This window comes from Leucopleurus acutus, assembly GCF_964270905.1.
Source record: "Leucopleurus acutus genome assembly, chromosome: 11".
NCBI classification, from domain to species: Eukaryota; Metazoa; Chordata; class Mammalia; order Artiodactyla; family Delphinidae; genus Leucopleurus; species Leucopleurus acutus.
Genome location: NC_139152.1, coordinates 95,065,854 through 95,089,976, shown reverse-complemented (window position 1 = coordinate 95,089,976; position 24,123 = coordinate 95,065,854). Strand labels below are relative to the sequence as shown.

At 60.9% G+C, this 24,123-nt stretch overlaps 1 protein-coding gene across 1 annotated transcript in view; it reads right to left on the bottom strand.

The window, feature by feature from the left end:
- Positions 1-1,527: 1,527 nt before the first annotated feature.
- Positions 1,528-24,123, bottom strand: part of CACNA1I (calcium voltage-gated channel subunit alpha1 I) — a gene marked incomplete at both ends in the record, with an annotated part of 102,512 nt that continues 79,916 nt past the window's right edge. The window contains 19 exons of the mRNA XM_082849693.1: positions 1,528-2,169; positions 3,539-3,735; positions 5,200-5,365; positions 6,977-7,099; positions 7,949-8,095; positions 8,344-8,688; positions 9,155-9,276; positions 9,970-10,048; positions 13,238-13,308; positions 14,148-14,281; positions 14,881-14,990; positions 16,234-16,385; positions 16,892-17,084; positions 18,426-18,515; positions 20,892-21,017; positions 22,316-22,442; positions 22,897-23,081; positions 23,604-23,672; positions 23,977-24,100. Of these exons, the coding sequence (XP_082705819.1) occupies positions 1,528-2,169; positions 3,539-3,735; positions 5,200-5,365; positions 6,977-7,099; positions 7,949-8,095; positions 8,344-8,688; positions 9,155-9,276; positions 9,970-10,048; positions 13,238-13,308; positions 14,148-14,281; positions 14,881-14,990; positions 16,234-16,385; positions 16,892-17,084; positions 18,426-18,515; positions 20,892-21,017; positions 22,316-22,442; positions 22,897-23,081; positions 23,604-23,672; positions 23,977-24,100 (3,202 nt within the window). The remainder of the gene's footprint in view (positions 2,170-3,538; positions 3,736-5,199; positions 5,366-6,976; positions 7,100-7,948; positions 8,096-8,343; positions 8,689-9,154; positions 9,277-9,969; positions 10,049-13,237; positions 13,309-14,147; positions 14,282-14,880; positions 14,991-16,233; positions 16,386-16,891; positions 17,085-18,425; positions 18,516-20,891; positions 21,018-22,315; positions 22,443-22,896; positions 23,082-23,603; positions 23,673-23,976; positions 24,101-24,123) is intronic.

Here is a 24,123-nt window from a genome sequence, read left to right as displayed (position 1 = left end):
AAGGTCAGGGTTTGGGAACAAGGTCAAGGGCTTCTCAGTGGGGCCCAGCTGAAGCCACTGAGACGATCTCACACAGGCAAAGGGCCTGGTTATTCCTGAAGCACAGTGGGTCCCAACTTGCAGCCTTTCCCTCCCCATGATCCCTGCGTGTCCGCAGACCATTCCACCACCACTTCCCAACCTTCTTCAGACTGACTTCAAGTCCATTCACTGCTCAGAAACTAGCCTTGACCTCAGCAATATGTCTGTGAAATCATGGGGTCAGTGTACTGTTTTTTTTCTAATAAATACTAAAATAAATGCATAACTAGTCAAATAAAAAAATACCCGTCCGTGACCCATTTGGGAAGCACTGCAGCTTTGAGAAAGTGGGGGTGATGGGTATGAGACAGAGACCCAGAGACGAGCAGCGGGAGGGGGGAGGATGTGGTCTCCAGGTGTCAGGCTGGGCGTCACCCCTGCTTAGAATCCTGTCAGATCTGCTTCACCCTGAACTCCATGGAGGGTGGGGAGAGGGGCAGCAGAGTAGCTCAGGGGACAGGGGGTTGTGAGGGGAGGGGGCGGTACAACCTCCTGGAATGGCCGTGGCTCAGGGACCACCTGGGGGATAAAAGGCAATAAGTAACCAGCCACTGACTGCCCAAGCCCAGGAGCCCCAGGGGCAGCACGACCAGCACAGACCAGGCGGGTTCCCTTGACCTTCAAGCATCTCATCTGCTTAATGCCTCCACCTTTCCTCTCCCTCCTGCAGCCTCGCTGCCCTCAGCCTCCTTGGGGCAAAGCCACCCGGGCCAAGGACCTCACCTGAGGCAGAGGCCCCTGCCCAGCCTTGGAGACGCCCTTCCCCCCACCCCTGCCCTAAAAAAATACGACTATTCGCCCCTGGTTTTTCTAAAGAAAGACACCTAACTGGTTGACTAAGAGAGTTTGTGTGTTCTGGGGCATCTACAAGAGACTGTCACAACAACTAGACGCTCGGGAACAAGACAGACACCCCAACACGTGGACGGGCGGGATCTTAGCAGCGTTTCTTCTTTAAAGGAAAAAAATGCACCCTGAATCCCACCTCTTCTTCTGGGCCTGTCTCCCTGGCCACGGGGCCCTCGGGGGCCTGAGAGCCCTCTCCAAGCTACTCTCGGCCCAGGGGAGACGCCAGAAATCACGGCTGCCAACGCCCCGGCAGGACCTTCTGCCCTGGAGCGGGTCTGGCCTGGGCCCCAAACATCAGGCGAAAGCCCCATCTGGGCCGGACCCGCACTCCCCACCTTCAGCACTTTCTGGAAGTCATAAGCTCTCAGTAGAAAAAATAAATAAATATATATGTCTGTCTCTATGTATATGCATATGTATACACGTATATGCACGGGCAGGACCACGCTGAGCCCATCTGAGCCTCGGCAGGCCGGACCCTGCTCCTCCCCCAGCCCCGGCGGCTCGGCGCGGCGGCCAGGTCGCGGACGAAGTATTGCTGTCTGCCCCTGGCTCCTGAGGTAAAGAAGGTGAGACGGGGCGGGCGGGCGGCGGCCCTCATCTCCTCCCCTGGCTCGCGGCGTCCCCGGGCTGTGGCTCCCCCGGCGGCGGCTGCGGCTCGGGCGCCCAGGGGCCCCGGGCGGCGGCCGGATCGGCCTGGCACGGCGGGTCCTTGCGGCGATCGGCGGCCCAGGAGGGGCTGCGGGCCAGGCCTTGGGACCGGGCGGCGGCGCGGGGATGGCCGGGGCCGGCGGCCAGGCTGCTGGTACTGCTGAACCTGCGCGCGGGCGGGAGGCCGGGCGGCGGGGGCGGCGGCCCAAAGAGGGAGGTGAGCGAAAGGCTGCTGAGCGTCTCCGAGTGCTCGCTGCCCGCGCCCCCGCCGGCCCGGCCGCCCGCGCCCTCCTCGTCCGACGGGTCCATGGAGTCGTGCTGGGTGCAGCCCGGGCTGGTGGAGCCCCCGCTGCTGTGGCTGCGCTGATGCGCCCGCAGCCCGCTCAGGCTGAACTGGCCCCGGCCCCGCAGGCTCGGGCGACGGCGGGCGGCTGGCGACGGGCCGGCGCGGAGCCCCGGGGCGGGCGCGGGCGGCCCCAGGGCGCGTCGCGGGCTGTCGCTCAGGGTCAGGCTGTCCTCCAGCGTGGTCTGCAGGCTGCCCGCCGAGCTGCTGCGGCTGCCCTCCAGCGACGTGTTGCTCCCCGTGGCCTGCGGGGAGGTCACAGGGGATGGGGGGCCGCCCGGTGTCCCGCAGCCCGCCCCTCCCGGTGACACGCGGGCACGCCCAGTCCTCCTTCCAAGCCCTCAGGAACTCCCTCGGATCACACGCGGCATCCCAGGCTTCCCCTTCGCCCAACCACCACCTGTCTGAGCTCCTGGGTGGCCCTCCGACCCGGCCCCCTAACCCCACCCCACTCCCCGACCCTCGGGGGACAGTCGGCGTCATCCTTCTCGGACCCCATCAGACCCTGGCCCCCCCGCGGGTGGCGTAGGCTCCGGGCTCACAGGGGGTAAAAGCCCTTGGGCCCCACCCCACCCCTCTGGGACCTCACTTCCCACCACCCTCCCCCTTGCTCACCGGGATCCTCCCGGCCCCACCCCACTGCCCTACCCCCACCCGCACCTCTGCTCTGGCTGCCGCCTGGAAAGTTCTTCCCGGCTGATACCCACCCGCTTTACCCCTCACAGCCTTCCCAGCCCCTCCGCGCCCCGGCTCCCCGCACAGCCCCCTTCCCTGTGCAGCGTTCTCCCTGGCCCGTATCACTATCAAACAGACTGTACTTTCCATGCATTTCTTTTGGTGTATCTTCTCTCCTCTCACATCCCTGCAACGCACTAAACACTAAACTGTAAAACCCAGGAGGCAGGGACTCTGTCATCGTGCCGCCCGCTGTAGCCTGCAAGCCTAGCACACAGCCAGGCGCGCAGCTGGGGTCAGCAGTCACCGAGTGAGTGAATGACTACCTGCCGGGGCCCTGGGCCCCGCCCTCCCTCCGCCCTCCCTCCGCCGCAGGGTGCCTCTCCCGGGGACCTGGTCCCTTCCCCCAGCACCCGCCCACAGAAGAGGGATGTCACGTCCGCAGACCCTTCTGCTCTGTGCTCTGGGCCCTGTGGGTGCCCAGGTGGTGGCCCTGACCAATCCAATACGGGTGGTCCTGCAGACCAAGACCTGCCATCGCCCAGACCTGCCCCCCATCTCCATTCCTAGTAATCACACCCCAACCCCCTCAGAGCTCCACCACCCCCTGCAAAGCCTCCCAACGCCCCCTCCTCCCCATCCCCTCAAGCTACACCCCATGACCATCCTTCAGGGCCCCGCCCCCCCCCACCGCGTCCGGGCCTGCCCCACCCTCTTCTGTCCCCAGATGCCCTGGGACCCGGCTCTGCCCATTTTATCAGCCTCTAGGGCCACCTCCTCCCTCAAGTCTCAGCACTACCCCCTCACTTTCCCAAGTGCCCCCAGCACTGCCGTGCCCTGTGCCTTCGGCTGGGCCCACCGCCTCCTCCTCCACCTTGGACTTAAGGGCCCCTCAGATGTCCCCTGACAGGAGAGCTCTCAGAGCTGGGAGTGCCATACCTGCTGGCGGAGGGTGCAGTTGACGCTTGGCAACCGCAGGGAGGCCCAGGAGCCCTGCAGGGCAATCTTGGGGAGGGTCCCGGCACCAGCGGCCTTCTCCTGTCCTTTCTGGCTGGCGGCCACAGCAGGGTGGAAGAACTCGGCCGGCATGGGCAGGAGTGGGTTGGAGGCATCCGGGGAGAAGGGGCTCGGGGGCGCTGCTGGGGAGGGAGAAGAGGGAGCTGGGGAGCAGGCTCAGGCCCCTGAGGGGGGTTGGCAGGAAAGGGCCACCTAACAAACTGGCTGTGAGACCGCGGGCTCCCTCTCTGAGCCTCGGTGTCCCCTTTGTGAAAGCAAGAGAGGAACACCGAGCCTGCCCGTGTGAGTCCTGGGAGGATGGGCACTTGGCAAAGGCACAGTTTCTGGAGCCAGGCAGACCCAGGCTCAAGGCCCCCTGGGTTCCTTCCTCTGTGAAATGGGGACCAGCTGCCCACCTCGAGGAGTGGAGAGAAGGCTGTAAGAGCAAGAGGCAGCTGTGGAGCTCCCAGCCCCGTGCAGAGCACTGCTCACTGTGACAGTCACCCCCCAGGTCCTGACACCCAGGAGGTCTGGCCAGGCCTGGGGGCCCCCCTAGGACAGCAGGCAGGATGGCAGACCAGACAGAGTGCTGGGGATGGAGAGGGGCAAGGAGAGGGCGAGGGGGAAATGAGAGCTGGGGCCCGTCTTCGGGGGCAACCTCTGTCCACCGTCCCCTCAGTGCCTTCCAGGATGAAGATGGAAGCCTGAGTGTCCCCAGGTAGGGGGATTCCTAATCTATGTCTTATTATGTAAGAAAAATGCTAATGAACGGTTAGGTAAAGAAGATGGGATTTCGTTGGATCAGAAAGGCTCTTGGGTCCTGTGCCCCAACTTTTGGTTCAGGAAGTCTGGGGTCTTGGCCCCTCAGCCATCAGGTCCAGTCCAGAGGCCGTCAGCTTTAGGGAAGGTCCTCGGAAGTCACTCCACCCCCAGCTCCTGGAAAGCGCTCAGGGCCAGGCCTCCCAGAATAGCACTTGGGGTGAGCTCAGGATCTGGGGGCCCCTCTTCTGCTGAGCTCACCCCTCTGCCCCCTTCCCCAGCCAGTGCTGTGAAGCCAGATCCCATCACCCTCCAACGGGACTGGAAGTGAAGGTTAAGTCCGTGATGGACCAGTCAACTGAGTCCTCCGTCCTCCCGCCCAGAACCCAGCCACAAGCCCAAAGCGCAAACAGAGGATGCTGAGGGTGGGGTTTTGTACAAAAGGGCTGTTGAGGACAACAGGCTTTCTGTTGTTCAGCGTCACCTCGTGTGACGATCTGTGGGATAAACACCTCTCGAATTCAGCTCTAGAAAAACCCTTCAATAATTAGGCAGCTTTCATTCTGCTTGACGAGCTCTGTGTGCCAACGTGTTTCCTCTTTCACCACAGCTCCTAGGACACTCAGCATGAATCTTCCACTAGCCTAGACTTCTGGTATAATTATGATCTCATTTCTATCAGGCCTGAGATTCCTATATTTTATTATCAGTTATCCATTTGGTTCTTTCTGGACTCAATATAATAGTCTAGGCAAAAACACCAAGGAAAAAACTCAGCCCGCCCCCTCTGAAGCCAACACCCGAGATCAGGGCTGTGGGGAGCTGACGGGGCTCCCACCCCTCACCTTGGTTGCTCTCGTGTTTCAGCCAGGACCGGACGGGGTTGAATGGGATCGACTCCATCTCACACAGGAAGTTCTCCGGATCCGACGAGACAGCCGTGTGGGATAAGGGGAAGAAGCATTCACCCAGGTCCCCTACCCGCATCGGCTCAGGCGGGTCCGGCTCACCCTACAGGAAAAGGGAGGTGAAAGGGGCAGGATGGTGGAGGGGGGACAGCCTGCCACAGCTGCTTTCATGCCCTTGCTCTTCAGCCCTTTGCTTGGTCGCTCTCACTGCCTGGGATGGCCTTCTCGCCTCGGCTACCTGGCCAGCAATCATCATCTTCCAAATCCTGGGTGAAAGGGCCCCGCCTCCAGGAAGCCCTCTCTGATGTCCCAGGCAGGTAGCAGTTTCCCAGTCACTCCCCTCATGACTCTGAGATCCTTGAGGGTCTTCCTTGTCTCTGTAGCCAAGTGCCTAGTTCAGACCCTGGTCAGTAAAAAAGCCAAGTCTAGGCGGGTGAAGGCACCAGAAGCCTGGCCAAGCGGCTGCAGGGCCTTCCTGTGAGCATGACCCTGGGCAGGTCCCTTCCTGTGGCTAAGTCTCCGTTCTTACAGCCATAAACGAGAGAGTAACCCCTCCTTCTGGGGCCTGGCACCCAGAAGCTGCCAGCCTTCCTTCCTGGCACTCCCTGGGCCCTAACCCTTCTCAACCCTGCAGCCCAAGGCGACCTCTGCACAGTAAGCTCCTCAAAAGCTGCCTCAATGTCCCCTCCAAGGCAGATGAGCCCCTACGAACTGTCCTTTGAGTCCTAATAAAACACACCCATCTAAGCCCAACGAGGCCCTAGAAACTGTGCACCCCAACATCCTGTGTGGAAAACAGTGCAGGGGTGCAGGAGACACAGGAAGGAGCTGTAGGAGCTGTCAGCTGTCAGGGAGGGGACGGGGGGCAGGGAGGGGCTGGGAAGATCCACTCCCCCCATCCCAGCCTTCCTGGAGCTGATGGAGGACAGCCCTGGGGGCAGTGGTGCCAAACCCAGGCTGCCCCAGGAGTCAGGGGTCAGGGGGACCGAGGTTCTCTTAGGGCAGGGCCACTGCACCCCAACCTCAGGCCGGGGGCTCCCTCTCTCATCCCTCAGCTGGGGCAAGAACGACTTGGCCTTGAGGTCACAAGCCAGGTGGCACACCTCCCCTGCCTGAGTCTGCAGGATCAACATAGTGGCCCTTCCAGCCCTCCTGGCCTCCTCAGACTGACCGCCTCTAGGGCAGAGGTTGGGGACCAGCCCCAGGGCTGGCTTCCCTGCTCTGCCTTGCCCTGCTGTGTGACAGGATAAGCTAACTCACTTCTCAGAGCTCTCATGTCCTCACACGTGAAATGGAGCCACATTATCCCTGCCACACAGAGCTGGGGAATGGACACACTGAGTGCAAGTAAAGTCTGGTGCACAGTAGGTGCTTGCGCCTGTTTCAACTCTTCAGCCTTAAGGCCCCCTTGTAAGTTTGGCCCGCCAGGGACAACTCCCATTAAATGGATCAAAAACATCCAAGCTACAGTGAGTGGCCAAGGCCACTTGGATGCTGTGATTGGAGCCCTGGCTGGCCTCATTGCTGTGTGGCTTCAGGTAAATCACTCCGCCTCTCTGTTCCCAGCCCTCATCTGATCAACAGGAGATGAGGGCCCAGCACACAGTGGGTGCCACTTAAGTGGTGAGCCAGGAAGGAACAGTGTTCCGGCACAGCAGGCAGAGGCCAGGCTCAAGGACAGATCCGCCTGCCCAGGAGCCCACTGGGTGCTCACCTTGCTGTCTCTGGGGCCAGGTGGGCAGGCTGCGGGGTCCTCCAGACTCAGGTCATCACCAAGCAGGATGGACGAGGACCTGTCTGAGTTCAGGGAGAAGGCCTCTGTCTCGGCCAGCTGCACCTGCAGGGAGAGGCGGCAGCGTCGGGTCCCCCCTGGGGCTGGGATGGGGCAGTCCGGTCCTCCAGAAAGATGCAGGGCAGTGGTCAGAGAGGACCAGAGATCTGAGCACAGACAGCATGTCCACCTTGTGCAGGAACCCAGCCTGGGCAGGGGGTGGGAGATGACACGAGGGTGTCACAGCCAGCAGAGTGCCACGCCTGGGCTGGGCTGGAGGGCAGGTGAGCTGCCGTGAGCTGTGAACCAAAGCTGGTCTGCTTGCCCCCAGGCCAAGTGCCACTCGAGGCTGGCTGGGTCTAACTCACCCGTGGCCCTGTGCAGGCTACCCGCACGCGCAGAGGTGTTTGCAAGCCCGGAGGACCCTGGGGAATTCGAAGCCACTTCAGGTTAGGGGGGTTCCCAGGGGCTGGAACACCCCTGGGGACGAGCTCAGGGCCCCACTGGGGAGAGGGGAGAGGGCCCGCCTGAGCCTGCACAAGACAGGCCCAAGGCCACTGGACGCCCTGGGATGCCCATCCGGGAAACTCCACCTGGAGTTTGTCACAGAAAAGGCAAACTGCACCAGAGGTGACACACGGGCTTCCTGCTGGCCCCAGCAGCCCACCACCAAGGTGGGCCCTTTCTGAGCACCCACTGTGTACAGACACAGAGAGGGGCCTCGCAGCTCCTGAGGCCACGCCACAGGCCTGCACTGAGCGGACGGACAGGCCAGCCCGGGCTCGGGGAGGCAGGTCTGCCACAGCCCCCGGGCAGCATCGGCCAAGTCGGCCCAGCCAGGCCTCCGCCCAGAGCCGCTCTCCTCCGGCTGGCCCCCCACCCCGAGGCCCCAGCTCCCTCCGGGGCTGCCACTACCTCCTGCTTGTCATGGTGACACTTCTCGCAGCTGGCCGGGGAGGAGTAGTGGTGGAAGATGGAGCCGGACAGGTTGTCGATGATGGTCAGCTCCCCCTCCAAGGAGTCCTTGATGATTAAAGAGACGCTGTCCAGCCACAGGTTCTCCTAGGCGGACGGGGACGGGGTGGGGACAGGCGGGATTATCGGCCGGGTCGGGACGGCGGGGCGGGTGGGCACAGCTGCCCTCCTGGTTCTCTGCCCGTGGCCTGGGCCCGACCCCTCATCACAGGGTCGCCCCTTCAGTGGAGCCGAGCAAGTGGGGCCCGAAACGACAGAGCTTTCTGCCCGAGGTCCCCGCCCAGCTGCCCTCCCAGCCCTCTGCGACCCCGCTGCCCTCTCCGGGCCCCGCCCACCTGGGCTGGCGAATAGCAGTTTCGGATCAGGTGGCCCTCGGCGTCGCCTGCGCTACCCGCCCCTCCTGGCCCGCGGCCAGGCACGTGTGCCCCCGGGGAGCCGGCAGGTGGCCGCGGGCCGGGGCCCAGGCCGTGGGCAATCTCCAGCTCCAGCTCAGCGTCCATCTCGGCGTCCTCCTGGGCCTCCTTGTTGCTGTCGTCCAGGTGCTTCATGAGCACGGCCACCACCACGTTGATGAGCACGAACTGGGCCGTGAGCACGAAGCTGACGAAGTACAGCGGCGACACGAACTGCAGGCTGCTCAGGCAGCTGCGCTCATCATGGGTGCAGTCCCGCAGGGTGTCCTGCCCCCGGCGGGGCGGGGAGGCAGTGGTGAGGCCCGGGGGCCTCCAGGCGCAGGCCTCACCTCCGTCCTCACGAGCCCCTCCCCACCCAGTCCAGGCCAGACCGCGGGCCAGGGCCGAGGAGCCTGCGCTGGGTGATGGGCAGTGAGGCCAACGCCGAGCGCCTGGCACCCGGAGGAGTGGTGCCCGGAACCCCTGGCCCTGGCCGTGGGCCCCCAGGACCCTCTGGCCCTGGGCGGAGTCCTGTCCCCTAGAATCTGAGCACTGACCCCAGAGCAGCACTTAGGGGCAGACAGAGACCCTGGCCTTATCTCCACCTCACTGTGCTTCAGGGTCCCGGGCAGGTCCCTCTGCTTCTCTGTGCCCTGCACCCCCCTCCCGCTGGGCAGGCAGAGGGCCCGGGAGCCCTGGCTGTCAGGACCCGGAACCCAGCCCAACTCTCCCTCCCCAGCCCACCCACGTGTACCTTCATGATCCCGTTCCAGTTGTCGCCAGTGGAGACCTGGAAGAGCGTGAGGAAGGCCATGCCGAAGTTCTCGAAGGTGGCGTGCCGGCTCATGCCCTCACACGGGTTCTCGTCATTGCAGACTGGAAGGAGAGTGGAGTCAGCCCGGGCCGCCCTGCACTGCTGCCTCTCGGCCTCATCTCAGAATCCCATGACAACCTCAGAGGTGCATGCGGACTGTGCCCAGCCCACAGATGGAGAAACTGAGGCTCAAGGAGGTGCCACACAAGCTGGGACTCCAATTCCGGTGAGCCTGGCTCCTCCCTCCACCCAGGTATCAATTCCTGAGAGAGACGATGGGGTGGGTAAGGGCCAATGCCCAAGGGAGCCCCACTTTCTGGAGCCAGCCCTGTGCAGGGCTGGGCTGGATGTGGGCTGTGTTGCCCTTGGTCTGTGCCCTGGCCACTCTGCCTGCTGGGGCGGCACTGGCTCTGGATGGGCACCGGCAGGTGGAGCCGGAAGGGGCATCCCTGAGAGGCCAGACAGTTGGGGGGCCCCAAGTCGGCGGTCCACTGTACAGGCCTGGGTGTGCCTGCGGACCCAGGCTAGCGTCTCTCAAAAGCTGCTATTCACACTGGGAGGGGCACGTGGATGGCAGAGGGTCGCCCATCCATCCCCCCCCAGGCCTGCTCTGGGGGCATCTCCCCAATACAGAGACCTTGACGGGACAGTCTGGTGGGGGAGTGTGTCTCAGGCCTCCCCACCCCTGCCAAGGCCCTCCACCAGACCTGTTCCACGAAGCCCCCAAGCCCAGGCCTGCTTCAGGCGTCACGCACCCAGCTTCCCGAAGAGCTCCACTCCCAGGGCAGCGTAGATGAAGAAGAGCAGCATGAAGAGGAGGCCCAGGTTGCCCACCTGTGGGGAGAGCAGGTGGGACTGGGCAGGGCCTGGGGAGGTGGCGGGCGGCAGGCTCCAGGCAAAGGACCAGCCTGAGGCTCGGGGCAGCTGTAACATTTCACCAGGCTCTGTGTCCGTGTCTGCCACCCCTGCACGACCTCCTGGAGGGCAGGCCAGGTCCGGCACAGAGCACAGGACAATAATAAAACACGTGTGGAGCCTTTGCTGTGAGAGGCCCAGTTTCAAGCACTCCACGTTCGTTACTGCACACAGGGATCTATGAACTCTCTTTTACCCGCATTCTTCAGGTGAAGAAACAGATGTACCGAGAGGTGAAGTACTTGCCCAGGGCCAGCCACATCGCTAATAAGCGGTAGGACTGGGATCAAGCCCAGCAGGCTGGCCCCAGGGTCCATGCACACAGTCGCTACACCTGTGTGTGGTTAGTACCATCCCACAGATGAATGGAGAGAGAGAGGAAAGGAAGGTGCAGCAATAATGCCACCTCCTCCACGAAGCCTGCCTGGATTCCTTCAGGCAGACCAGGATGCAGTCTGACAGCATGAGAGTAACTGGTGTGTCCCTGTCACTGTCTCTGCCAGTCTGGGAAGTCCTTGAGAGCAGAGACATGGCTGGATTAATTCAGATCTGCTTCCTCAGGCCAGCATGGGCCCCGGCCACAGAGCGGAGTGAACATAGGAATCATGCAAGACTGGGGGCCCCGGAAGCCTCCTGCAAACGCAGCCACCCCCATCCCACAGCTCCTGTGGGAGAAAAACATCGCAGATTCCAAACCTATTTCAAATCTATCCATAGTCCAGAGACCGCCTTTAATTCGTGTTATGGATGAGATAAGGGTCAAAAACGTTCCTGCCCTAGAAATGAAGTATCTTCAAGAACCCTCAGAAGACCCGCATGAATAGAACCCGAGGATGTTCGCATTAACTGCTGAAAAATAAACCACGTTAATCACAGACTCTTAATGCTTCTCTGCTGCAGACAAGGGTTTCCTTCCAATCTGTGCTACAATCACACCAACAGTGTCTGACTAATTAAATGATTCTCATTCATTAATGAAACAAGCACTCATTGAGTACCTCTGACGCCAGATGTGAGGCCCCGACTGCCGGAAGGAATCCGCCAGGGCCTGAGCCTCAGCGCAGCTTCCCACCCTGTGCGGGCCCAGGTCAGCATTTCTTCAACCTCACCTTGCCTACCAGCTCCCCCTCTTCCCTGCCCTCAGCATCTCGGAGTCTGCACGGCTACAGCAGCCTCCTCAACAGCCTCCCTCCCTCCAGCCTCTCCCTCAATCCATTCTCCTCACGGTCACCAGAGCAACCTTCTTAAAGGCAGCTCTGCTTGAGGCCTCCCTTATCCAGACCCTCCCGTGGCTCTCATTGCCCACAGGACAAAGCCCAGGCTTGCTGTCTTGACATCTAAGGCCTGTGTGATCCAGCCCTGCAGGACCCCCCCCAGCCTGATTCTCCACCCCGATTCCAACCACACAGAAAACAGACCCCATTTGCATATTCTGTTTCCTCTGCAGGGAAGACCCTCTCTCTGTCTTTGCCTGTTAAATGCCTCCTCCCCACCCCCAATTCCCAGATCATGGGTCACCTCCTCTGAGAAGCCTTCCCTGATGCCTCCTGCCTCTGAGTGCCTGAGGCAAAGCCTGGAAGGATGGGGCTGAAGTTTCATTTTCATATCACTTTACATAGAACCCAGGAAATGTCCAGGGTCAGCTAGCAGATGCTGAGGGGTAAGCCCCTCACCCCAATACCACATGGTTCTTGGCACACGCATCTCTTAAAGTATAATCACTATCACGTGTCTCCTACTCGAGGCTGGGACCTCCTAGGCATCTCCACGTGCCCTATGCCAACTCAGTGCTGGCCTGGGAGCCACCCTAGCATGGCCAGGGGTCAGAACAAGGGGAAAGGGGTAGGGGAAGGGGCAAGGAGGCCAGGCAGGCTGGGGGCGCACTCGCCACCCCCATTTCCATCCTTAGCAGACACTTACCTGGCACTTCCTGTGATCCAGGCACCGTTCAGTGCTTTATAATCTTTAACCATTTTAAACCTCACAACACCACTTTGAGGTCAGCGCTGATATCATCCCCCATTTCACAGGCAAGAAAACCAAGGCACGAGAGACTGAGTCACACACCCAGGCTCTCACCGGGGATGAGGCTTTGACCACAGGTCAAAAGGGCTTGAGTCTGGGCTCCAACCCACTTCCTGTCTACACCCTAACCCCCCAGCCCAGCACTCACCCCCCCATCTCCCATGAGACAAATTCCTCTGAAGGGATTTCATGTTAGGAAAGACCACAGCTCTCTGAACGAAGGCCCTTGCTTTCCACCCAGACCTGCTGTAAGCCGTGTCACTTTCCCTTTGCAGCTAGGCTGCTGGGAAGCTCACACCAAACTCAAGAACGGAACTCATTAACATCCCTAGCCCAGGTTCCTGAGCGGGTTAGCTTTGCTTTCACCTGCCCTGGGCTGTTAATCTTTTATCCTCATTTTTAGCATGCTGTATCCCTGCCTTTTACTTTAAGACACTTAAGGTTCCTTAAGACTAGGTGAGTCATAATGAATAAATGAATGCATATGAGGTTCACCTCAGAGTGAGGTGAGACCACACTGACGGGAGGGGAGCCTGGGACTGCAGAATTCCGAGGAGGACGAAAGATGCACCCTCTGTGGCCCTGACCCATCTCCCCTCCGGTCACCAATGTGGGGGGCTTTCCTAACTTCCCAGGGTTCTCACCCAGGTCAGGGTTTCATGCTGTCCCCTCCTAGAATGTCATATCTGTCACCTCTCCATCCACATCACCACCTCTCCTACCAAGCCACCTTACACGGTCAAGCTCAAAGTGCCCTGACGCCTTCCCTGATTCCCCAGTGTGAGGGCCTCTCCCCACACCGCCCTGAGGCCTCTGTCTTCCCCTCCAGGCTGGTGACTCCTGAGGGCAGAACATGGGCGCTCAGCGGCAGCCCAGCGTCCGGTACACAGCAGGCGTGGGCAAGCGCTTGGCGAGTCAGGGAGAAAGAAGCAGAGGGGACCCCGCCCATCTCACAGCCCCTGGCTCACATTTGCTTCTCTGGAGGTGGGACTCTGCCCTGGCTCCGGGCAGCTCTGGAGAGAAGGGAAGTCAGGGCCCATGCGCCCCAGGGCCCCAGAGAGGGGCCACAGGAGCAGCTCTTACCTGGGGCAGAGCTTGCACCACGGTGTCCAGCAGGGCCCGCATCCCCGTGGCCATCTTCAGCAGCTTCAGCACTGTGGGCGACACCCAGCCCGGCCCACTCAGCCCGGGCCAGTGGGGACAGGCGTGTGCACGTATGTGCTCGTGTGTGAATGCAGGAGAGTGAGAAAGTGGAGGAGTGTGAAATCAAGGACGACAGCTCTGCGATGCCGTACTACAAGCACGTGGGTTCAGCTGAACAGGGCGGTGCACAAAAACACGTGTGCCCAAGGTCGGGGCGTGGGTGTAAAAAAGTCCAAGAGAAGGGGGGCAGGCACAGTGGGAATGGAGGGACATTAGCTGTGTGAGTGAGTGCGTAATTCACCACGATGAGGCCACAATGACCGACGCGTGAGTGGCCCTGGTGTCTCTCCCTTTTCCTCTGGCTGGAGAGGGCCCCAGTGTTACTGCTGAGTTTCTCCACCTGCCCCCTCACCACTTCAGAATCTGGGGGCAACACGCAGGGCAGGTGGAAGGGTGAGCATTGAGGCAGGAGGCTTTTGAAAGAAGTGTGAGGACAGCCTTGGGGAGAAAGGGAGGCTTCTGGGAGAAGGAAGAGGATTTCAAGGACAGCGCGTCCCAGGCAGTGTTGGAGAAATGCTGGTGAGGACCCAGTGTCTTCCCAGCTGCACTGGGTTCCTTTCAACCGAACCTGAGACTGGACCACAAGGACCAGGGTGTTATATGGAGGGGGCGTGCAGGGTGCAGTACAGAGCTGTCAGGACAAGGGTGCATGTGTGCCCACGGGACGGTGGGTTGAGTGTGTGTCAGGTATGGGCTCCTCCTGGCTCCTGTCCCCCTGCTCAGCAGGAGGCCCGTGCTGTCCCGCAGTCCCCCCCCACGGGCCCCCACCCGGTGCCCCGCCCGCCCTCACCCCGGGCGATGCGCAGGACCCTCATGATGCGGATGATGGTGGGGTTGATGGGCAGCGCCGCGTTGATCTCGATCTCCTCCAGCGTGATGCCCATCACCGACAGCAGCACGATGGCCAGGTCCAGCTGGTTCCACCTTCGCGGCCGGGCAGAGGAGGGCAGGAGTGAGAAGCAGGGTGAGAGGCACTCGAGGTTAGATACGCCCCAGCTGGGAGGAACTTCCAAGCTCTCCACCCTCCTGCCGTGGTCCAAGGGGATCCCTAACAGCCCCTCCAGATCCCAATGGTTCCAGCTCCTTCTCTGCCCCCCACAGCCTCTGATCCCTCAAGCAAGAGGCTGACCAGGCTAAATGAACATCTCTGGCCTCTGCGGGGAAAGAGGAATGGGCTCTGACTCATAGGTATGAATCTTGAGCCAGATGCTCCCCCTGTGTGGCCTTGGGCTAGTCCATCAACCTCTCTGAGCCCAATGTGTTCCCTCTGAAAAGGACTAGCATGAGATATGGCCTGCTCTGCCTGTGGGGTATGGAAGACGCACAAGAGATGAGCTGAGGAGGGCTTGGCAGAATGCCCTGCACCCATCAGGGCTGTAGGCAGCACACACCTGGGGTCCCTGGCCATCAGTGGCCAGACACTTATTGGTTCCCCTCCTACAGCTGCTCCAGGCTTCCCCAGAGGTCAGGACTGCTTCCTCATCCTGCAGCCCACTCTCTGCAGCCCCAGCCCAGCTGCTCACCGGTCCTTGAAGAAGCGCCTCAGACCAAATGCCACCAGCTTCAGCACAGCCTCCAGCACAAAGACAGTGGTGAACATGTAGTTGCAGTACTTGAGGGCTGTCTCCAGAGACTGCAGGGGCAGCAAAGAGAAGCATGATCCAGGCCCCATGACCTGTCCCCCACCTTATTCCAGCCAGAAAATCTCTGCCTTTTAAGGGGAAAATTTACTCCATTCACATTTAATGCAATGATTTACATATCTACTTTCATGCTTTCCACCTTACTTAATGTGTACGATTTACTTTACATTGCTGTTTTCTTTTCCTTATTTCTGCTGGCTTGGTCCAATTGCCACTCTATGGAGGCAGTATGGGGTAATGGTTAAGGGTTGTGGTTAAGAACCAGACTGCCTAGATTTGAATCCAGACTCAGCACTTACTCCTTATTCACTGTGTAACCTTGGCAAGTCACTTGACCTCTCTGGGACTTAGTTTTCTGATTTATGAATTGGGGGTCATAATAGCACCCCCCTCAGAAAGTTGCTATAAAAATTAAATGAGGTAATAGCCCAACACCGGACAGAATAAATACTTGGTAAATGTGAACTATTATTATTCTATTTCTTCATGTTAATTTAGAAGTTCTACAATTACTGTTCCATTCCACCAGTGGTTGCCTTCCTTTTCCCTGCACTTATAATATTCCTCTCCTACCATTTAAAATAAGATACTAATTCTTCATCTGAAGGCTCTGCTCTCCCCTCCTTCCCCCACTCCAGTAAGTCTTTAAGAAGACTTGCCCCTACGTACCCCTCACGTGTCCCTCATGCACACTGCCTGCAACTAGCTGGGAACTGGTCGCCTCTCCTACCGCAGTGTTTGCCCCCAGCGGTCCTGCCCCTCCCCCAGGCTCCACATGCCCCGTAGCGGCGGAGCCAGCTGGCAGGCCCTGAGTGCAAATCAAAGCCCCAGTCCCGCCCCCACCGCCCACTGGCTGAGTGACTTGAGCACATTTTCTCTCTGAGCCCCGGTTTCCTCATCTACAAAAGCCTCCCCCAGGCACAGCTTAGGATTGCTGTGAGGACTAGAGAGTTAATATCCGCAGCGTGCCCTGCAGAGCCACACTGAACACACCACAGCTACCGCCACCCATGTTCAAGGCTGGGCCCAAATGCCATCCCTCCTGCCCTCACCCCCGCCCCACCCCGCTCACCAGGACCGAGTGAGCTCTCCCTCTCACTCCTCTCTCCTGCCAGGCCCTGCGCCTCCTGAGCACAGAGCCCCCAGCGGGGACGGTTCCGCCCCTGGGGTGGGGTCTTGCTGAGGACCCAGCCCCGCCACGTGGCCTCGGGCCAGAGGCCGGGCCAGGCTCACCGTGGGCTGGTTGTAGTGCTCCAGGGACATGGTGACCACGTTGAGGCAGATGATGCAGGTGATGAAGATGTCCAGGTAGTGGCTGGTGCACATGGAGTGGATGAGCAGCCGTGTGGGACAGTAGGTGGCATAGTAGGGCAGCCGCTGGGCCTCTGCAGGGGGTGTGGGGCGGCAGGGGGAGAGCGGCACAGACCACAGAGGGTTGGGGCCAAGGTGGAGGCAGAGCACACGGAGCGAGAGGTGGAGGGGCAGGAGGAAGCAAGGGGGAGAGGTGCCAGTCTGCCCCAGGCCCTGGGAATCAGAGTTAGGTCTCTTCCCCCAAGCCAGGGCGCCGTGAGGGAAGGTGGCAGAGAGGGCGCTGATTCTCCCCATTGTGCCCATGTCGGGGGTCCGGTCTGCTGGGGGCGGGGCATCAAGGCTCTGCCCTTGCCCTCTTCCTGGACTGAGCTGCCAGGGTCTCGTGCAGGTGGGCAGTGGGGTCACCATCAGACTCCGGGCGGACACCGAGAGGAGTCAGGTCACCTGGACAGGTGGATGCTGGGGGAAGGCCAGGGGCCTGGGGGCCATATTCTCTGTTCCCTTCTGGCTGCAAAGGCCCAGTGGCTGGGGTCACGCCCTGCTTGGCCCCTGAGCCCCGCCCCCCGCGTCACCCACTCACTCCGGCGTTTCTTCTCCAGGCGCCGCAGCCGCTTCTCCTCGCGCCGCCGCGCCTCCTCGGCCTCCTGGTGCTGTCGGCACTTGTGGAAGTTCTCCACCACGACGCCCACGAACATGTTGAGCACGAAGAAGCTGACGATGAGCAGGAAGGAGATGAAGTAGAGCAGCATCCAGGGGTTGTGGTTGGGCACCGGCTGCGGGGACCAGATGGGGCTGAGGGAGGCTGCTCGGGCACCGGGGGGCCCACCGTGCGGGGCGCGCCCCACCTCGCCGAGCCTCCGTGCGGTGGGGGCACCGGCAGCAGCCTCCTGGGCAGCTGGGAGATTTGAAGGAGGCAGAGGTAGGAAGTGCCCACCCTGCTTGGCACAAGTATGGTGCTCAGCAAAGAGAGCCCTCCCCTTCCCCGCCATCTGTCTTCTTCCTCTCACCCACCATCCATCCGTCCCCCATCCACTTATTCATCCGTCCACTCATCATCCGTCCATTTACCCACCCACCCACCTCTCCATCCATACACTCATTCCTCCATCTACCCATCCATCCACTCACCATCCGTCCATTTATCCAACCATTCACCCATCTATTCATCCATCTAGAAACAAGGCAGGAAGCAAAGCAGCCAGCAGAGGAGAGAGCGCAACCCTGATGGAGTCTGTGTGTGTGTGTGTGTGTGTGCGTGTGTGTGTGTGTGTGTGTGTGTGTGTGTGTTGGTAGGGGTGGCAGGCAGGAGGGTACAGACTAAAAAGTGGAGGAGGATGTCTCCACGTGCTCTATTCCCCCCACATCCCCAAGTCCCACCTCTACCTCCAGCTCTAGAGTCTACGGGGTGAGGCCCGAGAGGCCAAGAGCCCGAGCCTGCTTACAGGCCTAGGCGCTGCCCCCAGCCCCGATTCCTTCACTGAATGGGCCCTGTCGTGACCAAGACAATCTCCATGCTCCTTCTCCCGTGGCCCCCACAGCCATGACACTGCCAACCCTGGTCAGCCGTGTGTCTTGCCTAAAGTCCCAGCCTAGCCCCAGAGGGGATCCCCACTCTCAGGGGGATCTTGGGAGCGAGGGCTCAGGCCTCCTCTCGGGCCCAGCCTCCTCCCTGACCCCTTCCACCTCCCACTCCTAAATCCATCCTCACCCAGCAGCCCCCGGGAAGCTCCCGCAAGCTCACCTCTAACCGCTTCACTGACACCCACTGCGCTCAGCTACGCTCCACCCCCGGAGGCGTGCGCAGGTCTTCCTGACCTTCCCACCCTGCTTCCCCGCGCCAGCCGCCTCCTCCCACACCCTCAGTTCTCCACACACGGGCTCTGCAGCCCTCCTGGTGGGGCCAGCTCGCAGCGCTTGCCCTGCACAGAGTGAGGCAGACAGAGCAGTGACTTACACCAGCCAGGGAGCGGCCCTCGTGGGGCAGGGTGCAGGCCAGGACGAGGAGGGGCGGGCTGTGGCTGACAGTGGGAAACCCCAGCTTCAGACCCCAGGGCCCCAAAGACACCGTGTCCCTCCCCGACTGCCCGGGCCGGGCCTGGCCCAGCCACACCCACCTGCTGGTCCACAGCAACAGCGTCCAGTCCATTGTACATGATGTTCACCCAGCCGTCCTTGGAGGCCAGCACAAAGAGGGACATCAGGGCCTGGAACCCAGGAGGAAAGGGTACAGGGGCAATGGGCGCAGGCAGTTCGGGCTGCGTCTGCCCCCTCCATAGCTCTGGGAGGCAGAGGGACAAGACCTTCCCCAAGTCCAGGGCAGAGCTGTGTCCTCAACCAACAAACCTTCTCTGAGGGTGCCCTGCGGGCCTGCCATAAGCCCTGCAGGCACTGCAAGAGAGTGAGACTGGGCCGGGAGTCCTGGGCTCCAGTCTCAGCTCTGAAATTAACTGCACAGGAAAATTCACGAGGCCTTTTCCTCTCACCCACGGAACGGCGCTAACACTTCAGTGACTGCCTGCCATGCTGGCTGGGAGGGTCAGCGGAGACTTTAAACTGGAAGGTTCCTGACAAACATGTGGGACCCTGCCACCATCACGCCAAGCTTGCCTCTGGCACCTGAAATCAGGAGCTCGTGAGAGAAATCAGGACCAGCCCAAGCTCTGCCACTCACTGGTTGTGTGACTTAATGTCTCTGGGCCCCGGCTTCTTTGCCTGTAAATGGCAATAATTGCTCCAACTAACAGATTTTAGAAACAGAGGTGATGCCCAGGAGACAGCCAGCCAAGGCTCCTACACAGACGGCAGGCCGAAGCATCCTCAGGATAGGTCTCCTGCCCTGAACTGGCCCCTCCTTCCGGCCCACCCGGGGCACAGACCCATCCTCTTCCCTTCTAGGCGGGAATGGTGCTGAGGGCTGCCCGGAAAGGGCTCAGGCCCAGGAGGAGGGCAGGGCAGGGAACAAAGAGGGAGCCCTCCCTGCCAGGGAGGCACACGGAGCCCTCACACACCAAGGGGCAAATGTCCCCGTGAGCCCCTGGATCACAGAGGCCTGAAGTACAGACAGCCTGGGACCTTGGAATCACAGACCAGCTGTCACTGATCCCAATTTACAGATGAGGGCACTGAAGCACAGAGAGGGTCAATACTGGCCTGAGGACACACTGCTGATAAATGGCCCCACAAGGAATCCAAGGTTTCAGGCCATGCCGTAACCTCCCACGTGGCTCTGCAGGCTGAGAACACCCTACTCAGGGGTCCCCGGGCATCAGCCTGGCATCAAGCATGCCCAGAACGGGAAAGAGCTGGGGATGCTCCGTAGCGGCCGAGCCTGGGCCTGGCGCTGAGGTCAGGGAGTCAGGAGCACCATCATAAAGGGCCCCCAGTGGCTTTCCCTCAGCTCCTGGAACATCTCTTTTAAAACATCGTCTCGGGACTTCCCTGGCAGTCCAGTGGTTAAGACTCCGCGTTTCCAATTCAGGGGGCGCGTGTTCGATCCTTGGTCGGGGAACTAAGATCCCACGTACTGTGTGGTGCGGCCAAATGAATAATTAAAACTTAGAACAAAATAAAAATCTTTTAAATTAAAAAAATAAAACATTGTCTTACCAACCACTGAGTTGTTAAGAACTTGAACATGTACTACTTCTGGAGAATCTGGAGGGGCGGGGTAACTGGGACCCAGTTCCTGACCCCGTTTCCCGGCCACTCACTGCCCCTCGGAGGCCCCACAGCTCCTTTCCCAGGGGGCCCGGGGGTGGAATCCCTGGGGATGAGCGCTTCCGTGGATACAGCTGGACGGTCCTCAGCAGAGAGGCCCGGGCCCTGGGCCACCCAGAGTGGGATCCTTGCTTCCTTCCTGTGTGAACTGGGGAAGGCACTCCCAGGCTGGTCATACCCAGTCACCTAGGTGGGCCCTCAAGAAACAGGAGCAGTTTGGGGGTGGGGGGAGCTCTTTGGAGGTAGCCAGCTGGGGGCTCTCATCTGGGACACGACTCAGATGGCCAAGCCTGGAAGGCCCCCAGGAGAGGGGACCAAGGGCAAAGCAGGAACTGAGCAGGGGCCTGCCTGCCAGCTGGAGCAGGGACCAGAAGAGATGGGTGATGGGAGAAGAAACCCACCCTGGGCCAGAAGCTTGATACACTTTAGTCTCTGCCACAGCCTGTATGGTGGCCTGTAACATTCCCATTTTACCAACAGGGAAACTGAGGCTCAGAGAGGCCACACCTACAGTAAGTGGCAGAGCCAGGATTCACACCTGGTCTGGCTGACTCCAAAAATGCCTGTCTGGGCACCCCCCCGGGCAGGGGGTGGGGGCCAGGAACCAATGTCCACTAAAGCACTTCCTAAATGCCAGGCACTTGCTGGACACTCTGTATTCACGGTCCCTCAGCCTCACGCTACCTGCGAAGTGACTTCTATCCCTACCCATTCTGCAGAAAAGGAAATCAAGGCTCGCAAAGCAGAAGCCCTGGCAGGGGGGGACTGGAGCCTGGTCTGTAATCCCAGGGCTGTCGGCACCAAAGAGCTGTCACCCCAGCCACCGGGGATGGGTCCGGTCAAGAGCAGAAGGGGGCACTCACCTGGCCCAGATTGTCGAAGTTGTACTTGTGGTGGACCCAGCGGTAGTTGGCGGCCACGCAGTCGGAGCGGTTGGTGATGTTGCGGGTGTCTATGCCCAGACAGTGGTAGAACTTGCCCTTGAAGAGCTGGGGGCAGGGACATGGGTCACAGGGTTAGTGACCATCTTGCCAGTAATCCCAGGGGGTGGGGGTGGGGTGCAAATCAGAAGAGGGCCCCGCCCCTCGGGGTCACTTCCTCCTTGTACGGCCTGAGCCAACCACTCCATCCCACCGTCTCTCCAAGTCCCCCAGCAGGAAGCGGGGCTGCTCGCATCCCATCTCACGAGTGAGGAAACTGAGGCCCGGTGGTGTCAGGAGATTTTCCCAAAGTCATTTGAGGTTTAAGAAGGGGCAGAGCCAAGCTTCACACCCTGGTCTGTCTGATTCTTAGCTCTTCCACAGACCCCAGAGATCAGACACCAGTACCCACACTGGGGATTCGGGCAGTGACTCCACGTGAGAAAGTTGCCTGTACATCCCCGAGAGACAGAGAGACGTAAAGGGACCCTCTGTAGGGACCCAAGCCCTCTCCATGTCAACTGCCTGGAAGGGACAAGGCCACTGTCCACACAGGGTCCACACCAAGCCCGTTCTGCCCAGGAGGCCACGCTGTGAATCTCTCAGCAACCCCAAAGGACACCTGTGCACGGGGTTCCTCCAAACCTACAGCCCCAGACACAGGACCAGGTGGGGAGCCTGGGGGCCTCAGCACAGGGTTCAGACCCTCAAGAAATAGGGTCTCAGCAGCAGCTCAGACCGCAGAAGGCCCAGGTCACTCTGCCACCCCCCAACACACACTCTGTTATCTGTCCCACTACTCGCTGTCCCCCCGTGAGGCCTCATTCTACACCGGGCTGGGCCCCAACCCCAAATCTGAGTCAGCTCAAGGCCCTGCCTGGGTCAGAGACCCTCCATGACCCCTACCCCAGAGCAGCCAAGCCCCAACTCCTTAGCTGCCATTCCAGGTCTCTCCCCACTCGGCCCGGCTCATCTCTCCATGCCAGCCGTAGCCCCGGGGCTCTCTGCCCTGCTTGGTCCCGCCTCCCCACACGTTGCCCATCTGCCCCTGACACACCTTCCCCCCCGCCGTGACCTGCCCAAACCTCCTGTCTTTCAAGGCCCAGTGCCAAGGCCACCTCCTTCAGGCGTTTTCCCCACTGTCCCCAGCCCACCCCTGGGCTGCCATTTACCCAGCCTGCCTTGCAGTCAGCCATTTGGGCCGTGTCTGTCTCCCTCCCTGGAATGGGAGCTAACTGCTGGCAGGGACCATGGCTGCTCCACCAGGGCCACCTGGCACAAGGTCTGGAGAGCTGGGCAGGAGTGTGGAGCCTCTTCCCCGACTGCAGAGCCCACCCCATGCCCTGCCCAGCCCGGGTGCCCCTCACCTGCACCCCCAGGATGCCGAAGATGATGAAGAAGGCACAGCAGATGAGGACGATGTTGCCGATGGGCTTGAGGGAAGAGATGAGCGTCTCCACCACCAGCTTCAGGCCAGGCGCCCGGCTGATGACACTGCAGGCAAGAAGGGGTCGAGGGTACCGTCAGCCGTCAGCCAGGCCTGAAGACAACCCCTGCTAGGCCCAGAATCACCAGAGCAGAGGCTCCCAGGCTCCAGATCTATACGAACAGCAAGGCACTGTGCTTTCACCCCAACCCCTTGGGATCCACACCACACCCTCCTCTAGATATTAACGCCCAGAGATGGCAGTGAGCCACGAAGGACACACAGGGAGTGGGTAGCAGCCCTGGGGGCCACCTTCAGCCCCCGCCTTCCAGTACCTGCTCCAGGCTCCTCCCCCAGGAGCGGGGCCCACAGGTGTGACCCTGGCCCTGCTCAGCTGGTGCTGGGCACAGGCAATGGAGGACTGAGTGGGTGTGGGTGGTCAGACTGAGGGGTTCACCTAGACCCTGGGGGCGTCCTTGGACAGTGCAGGGTTCCCCCATCCTCGGATGCGAGGGTCCTCACCGCAGGGGTCGTAGGGTGCGCAGCAGCCTCAGGACCCGGAGGACCCCCAGGATCTTGGCTCCCCCGGCCGAGGCCAGGGACACCACAATGTCAATGATTGACACGAAGACAAGAAAGCCATCCAGCACATTCCAGCTGCTGCGCAGGTACGCCTGCTCACCGAAGTACAGGCCCAGCGAGACCACCTGGGGGAGGGGCGATGGGCGGGGTCAGCCAGACTCCTCGGGAGGGTGGAGCGAGATCAGATGGGCGAGGGGCAGAGCCAGGTAGGCGTGGGAGAGCCGGGAGCAGTGGGCTGGAGCGGACACGTGCCCTGCCGCCCCCTCTGAAGGCGGGCTATAGGTCTCCCTCTACCCAGGGAGCCACTCCCTGAAGCACCCCATTCCCTTCTCCCTGCACATCTGGTTAACCCAACTTGAAGCCATGTGCTCTGAGAAGCATCCTAGACAGAACCCTACTGCTGTGCCCTGCACCTCCAGCAGGTACCTCCACGACACTGGAAATGGGTTGTGAGCTCCTGGGCAGCGGGCACGAAGCTGACCGCATCCCGCCTTCCCCAGTCCTAGGAGCCCAACCCAGTGGCTGGGACCAAGTGGGGGTGAGCCTCCAAGGCCACCTGTAGAATGCTGTTGAGGGGCAGGTGAGTGAGTGACAAGTGGAGCGGGGCTGGGCCAGGGGGAGGAGAGGTCCCAGGTGAAGCCAGGTACCTTCAGTGTCATCTCGCCCACAAAGATGGCTGTGAAGATGTAGTTGGACACAGTGAGGAAGATGCGTTCCTGAAAGAACCAGGAGATGCCATGGATCCAGGGTCTCCCGGGATTGGTCTGCCTTCAGCCGAGGGGCACCCAGGAGAGGCCACCGCTTCACAGTCCAAGGAGGCGGCCCCTCTCCAGAGGCAAGCTCCCGGCCACATCCCCCTCCATGGCATCCGGTCTCACTCCCGGCCACATCCCCCTCCACGGCATCCGGTCTCGCTGGGCTCTCCAACCCTCCCAGCCCAGCATGCTGTCCCTCAGCAGGCCCTGGGGACCTGTCCCTCTGCCACGCTCCTTCCACCGCCCGAAAGCCCCAGCCACTCACGGTGCTGCCGGCCTCAATCTGGGGCCGCTCCAGGGCGATGGTGATGCAGTTGAGGAAGATGAAGGCCAGGACGACATAGTCGAAGAGCTTGTGGGCGATGATGGTCTGACACAGGACGCGGAACCTGGGCAGGGTGGGCAGGGGGCC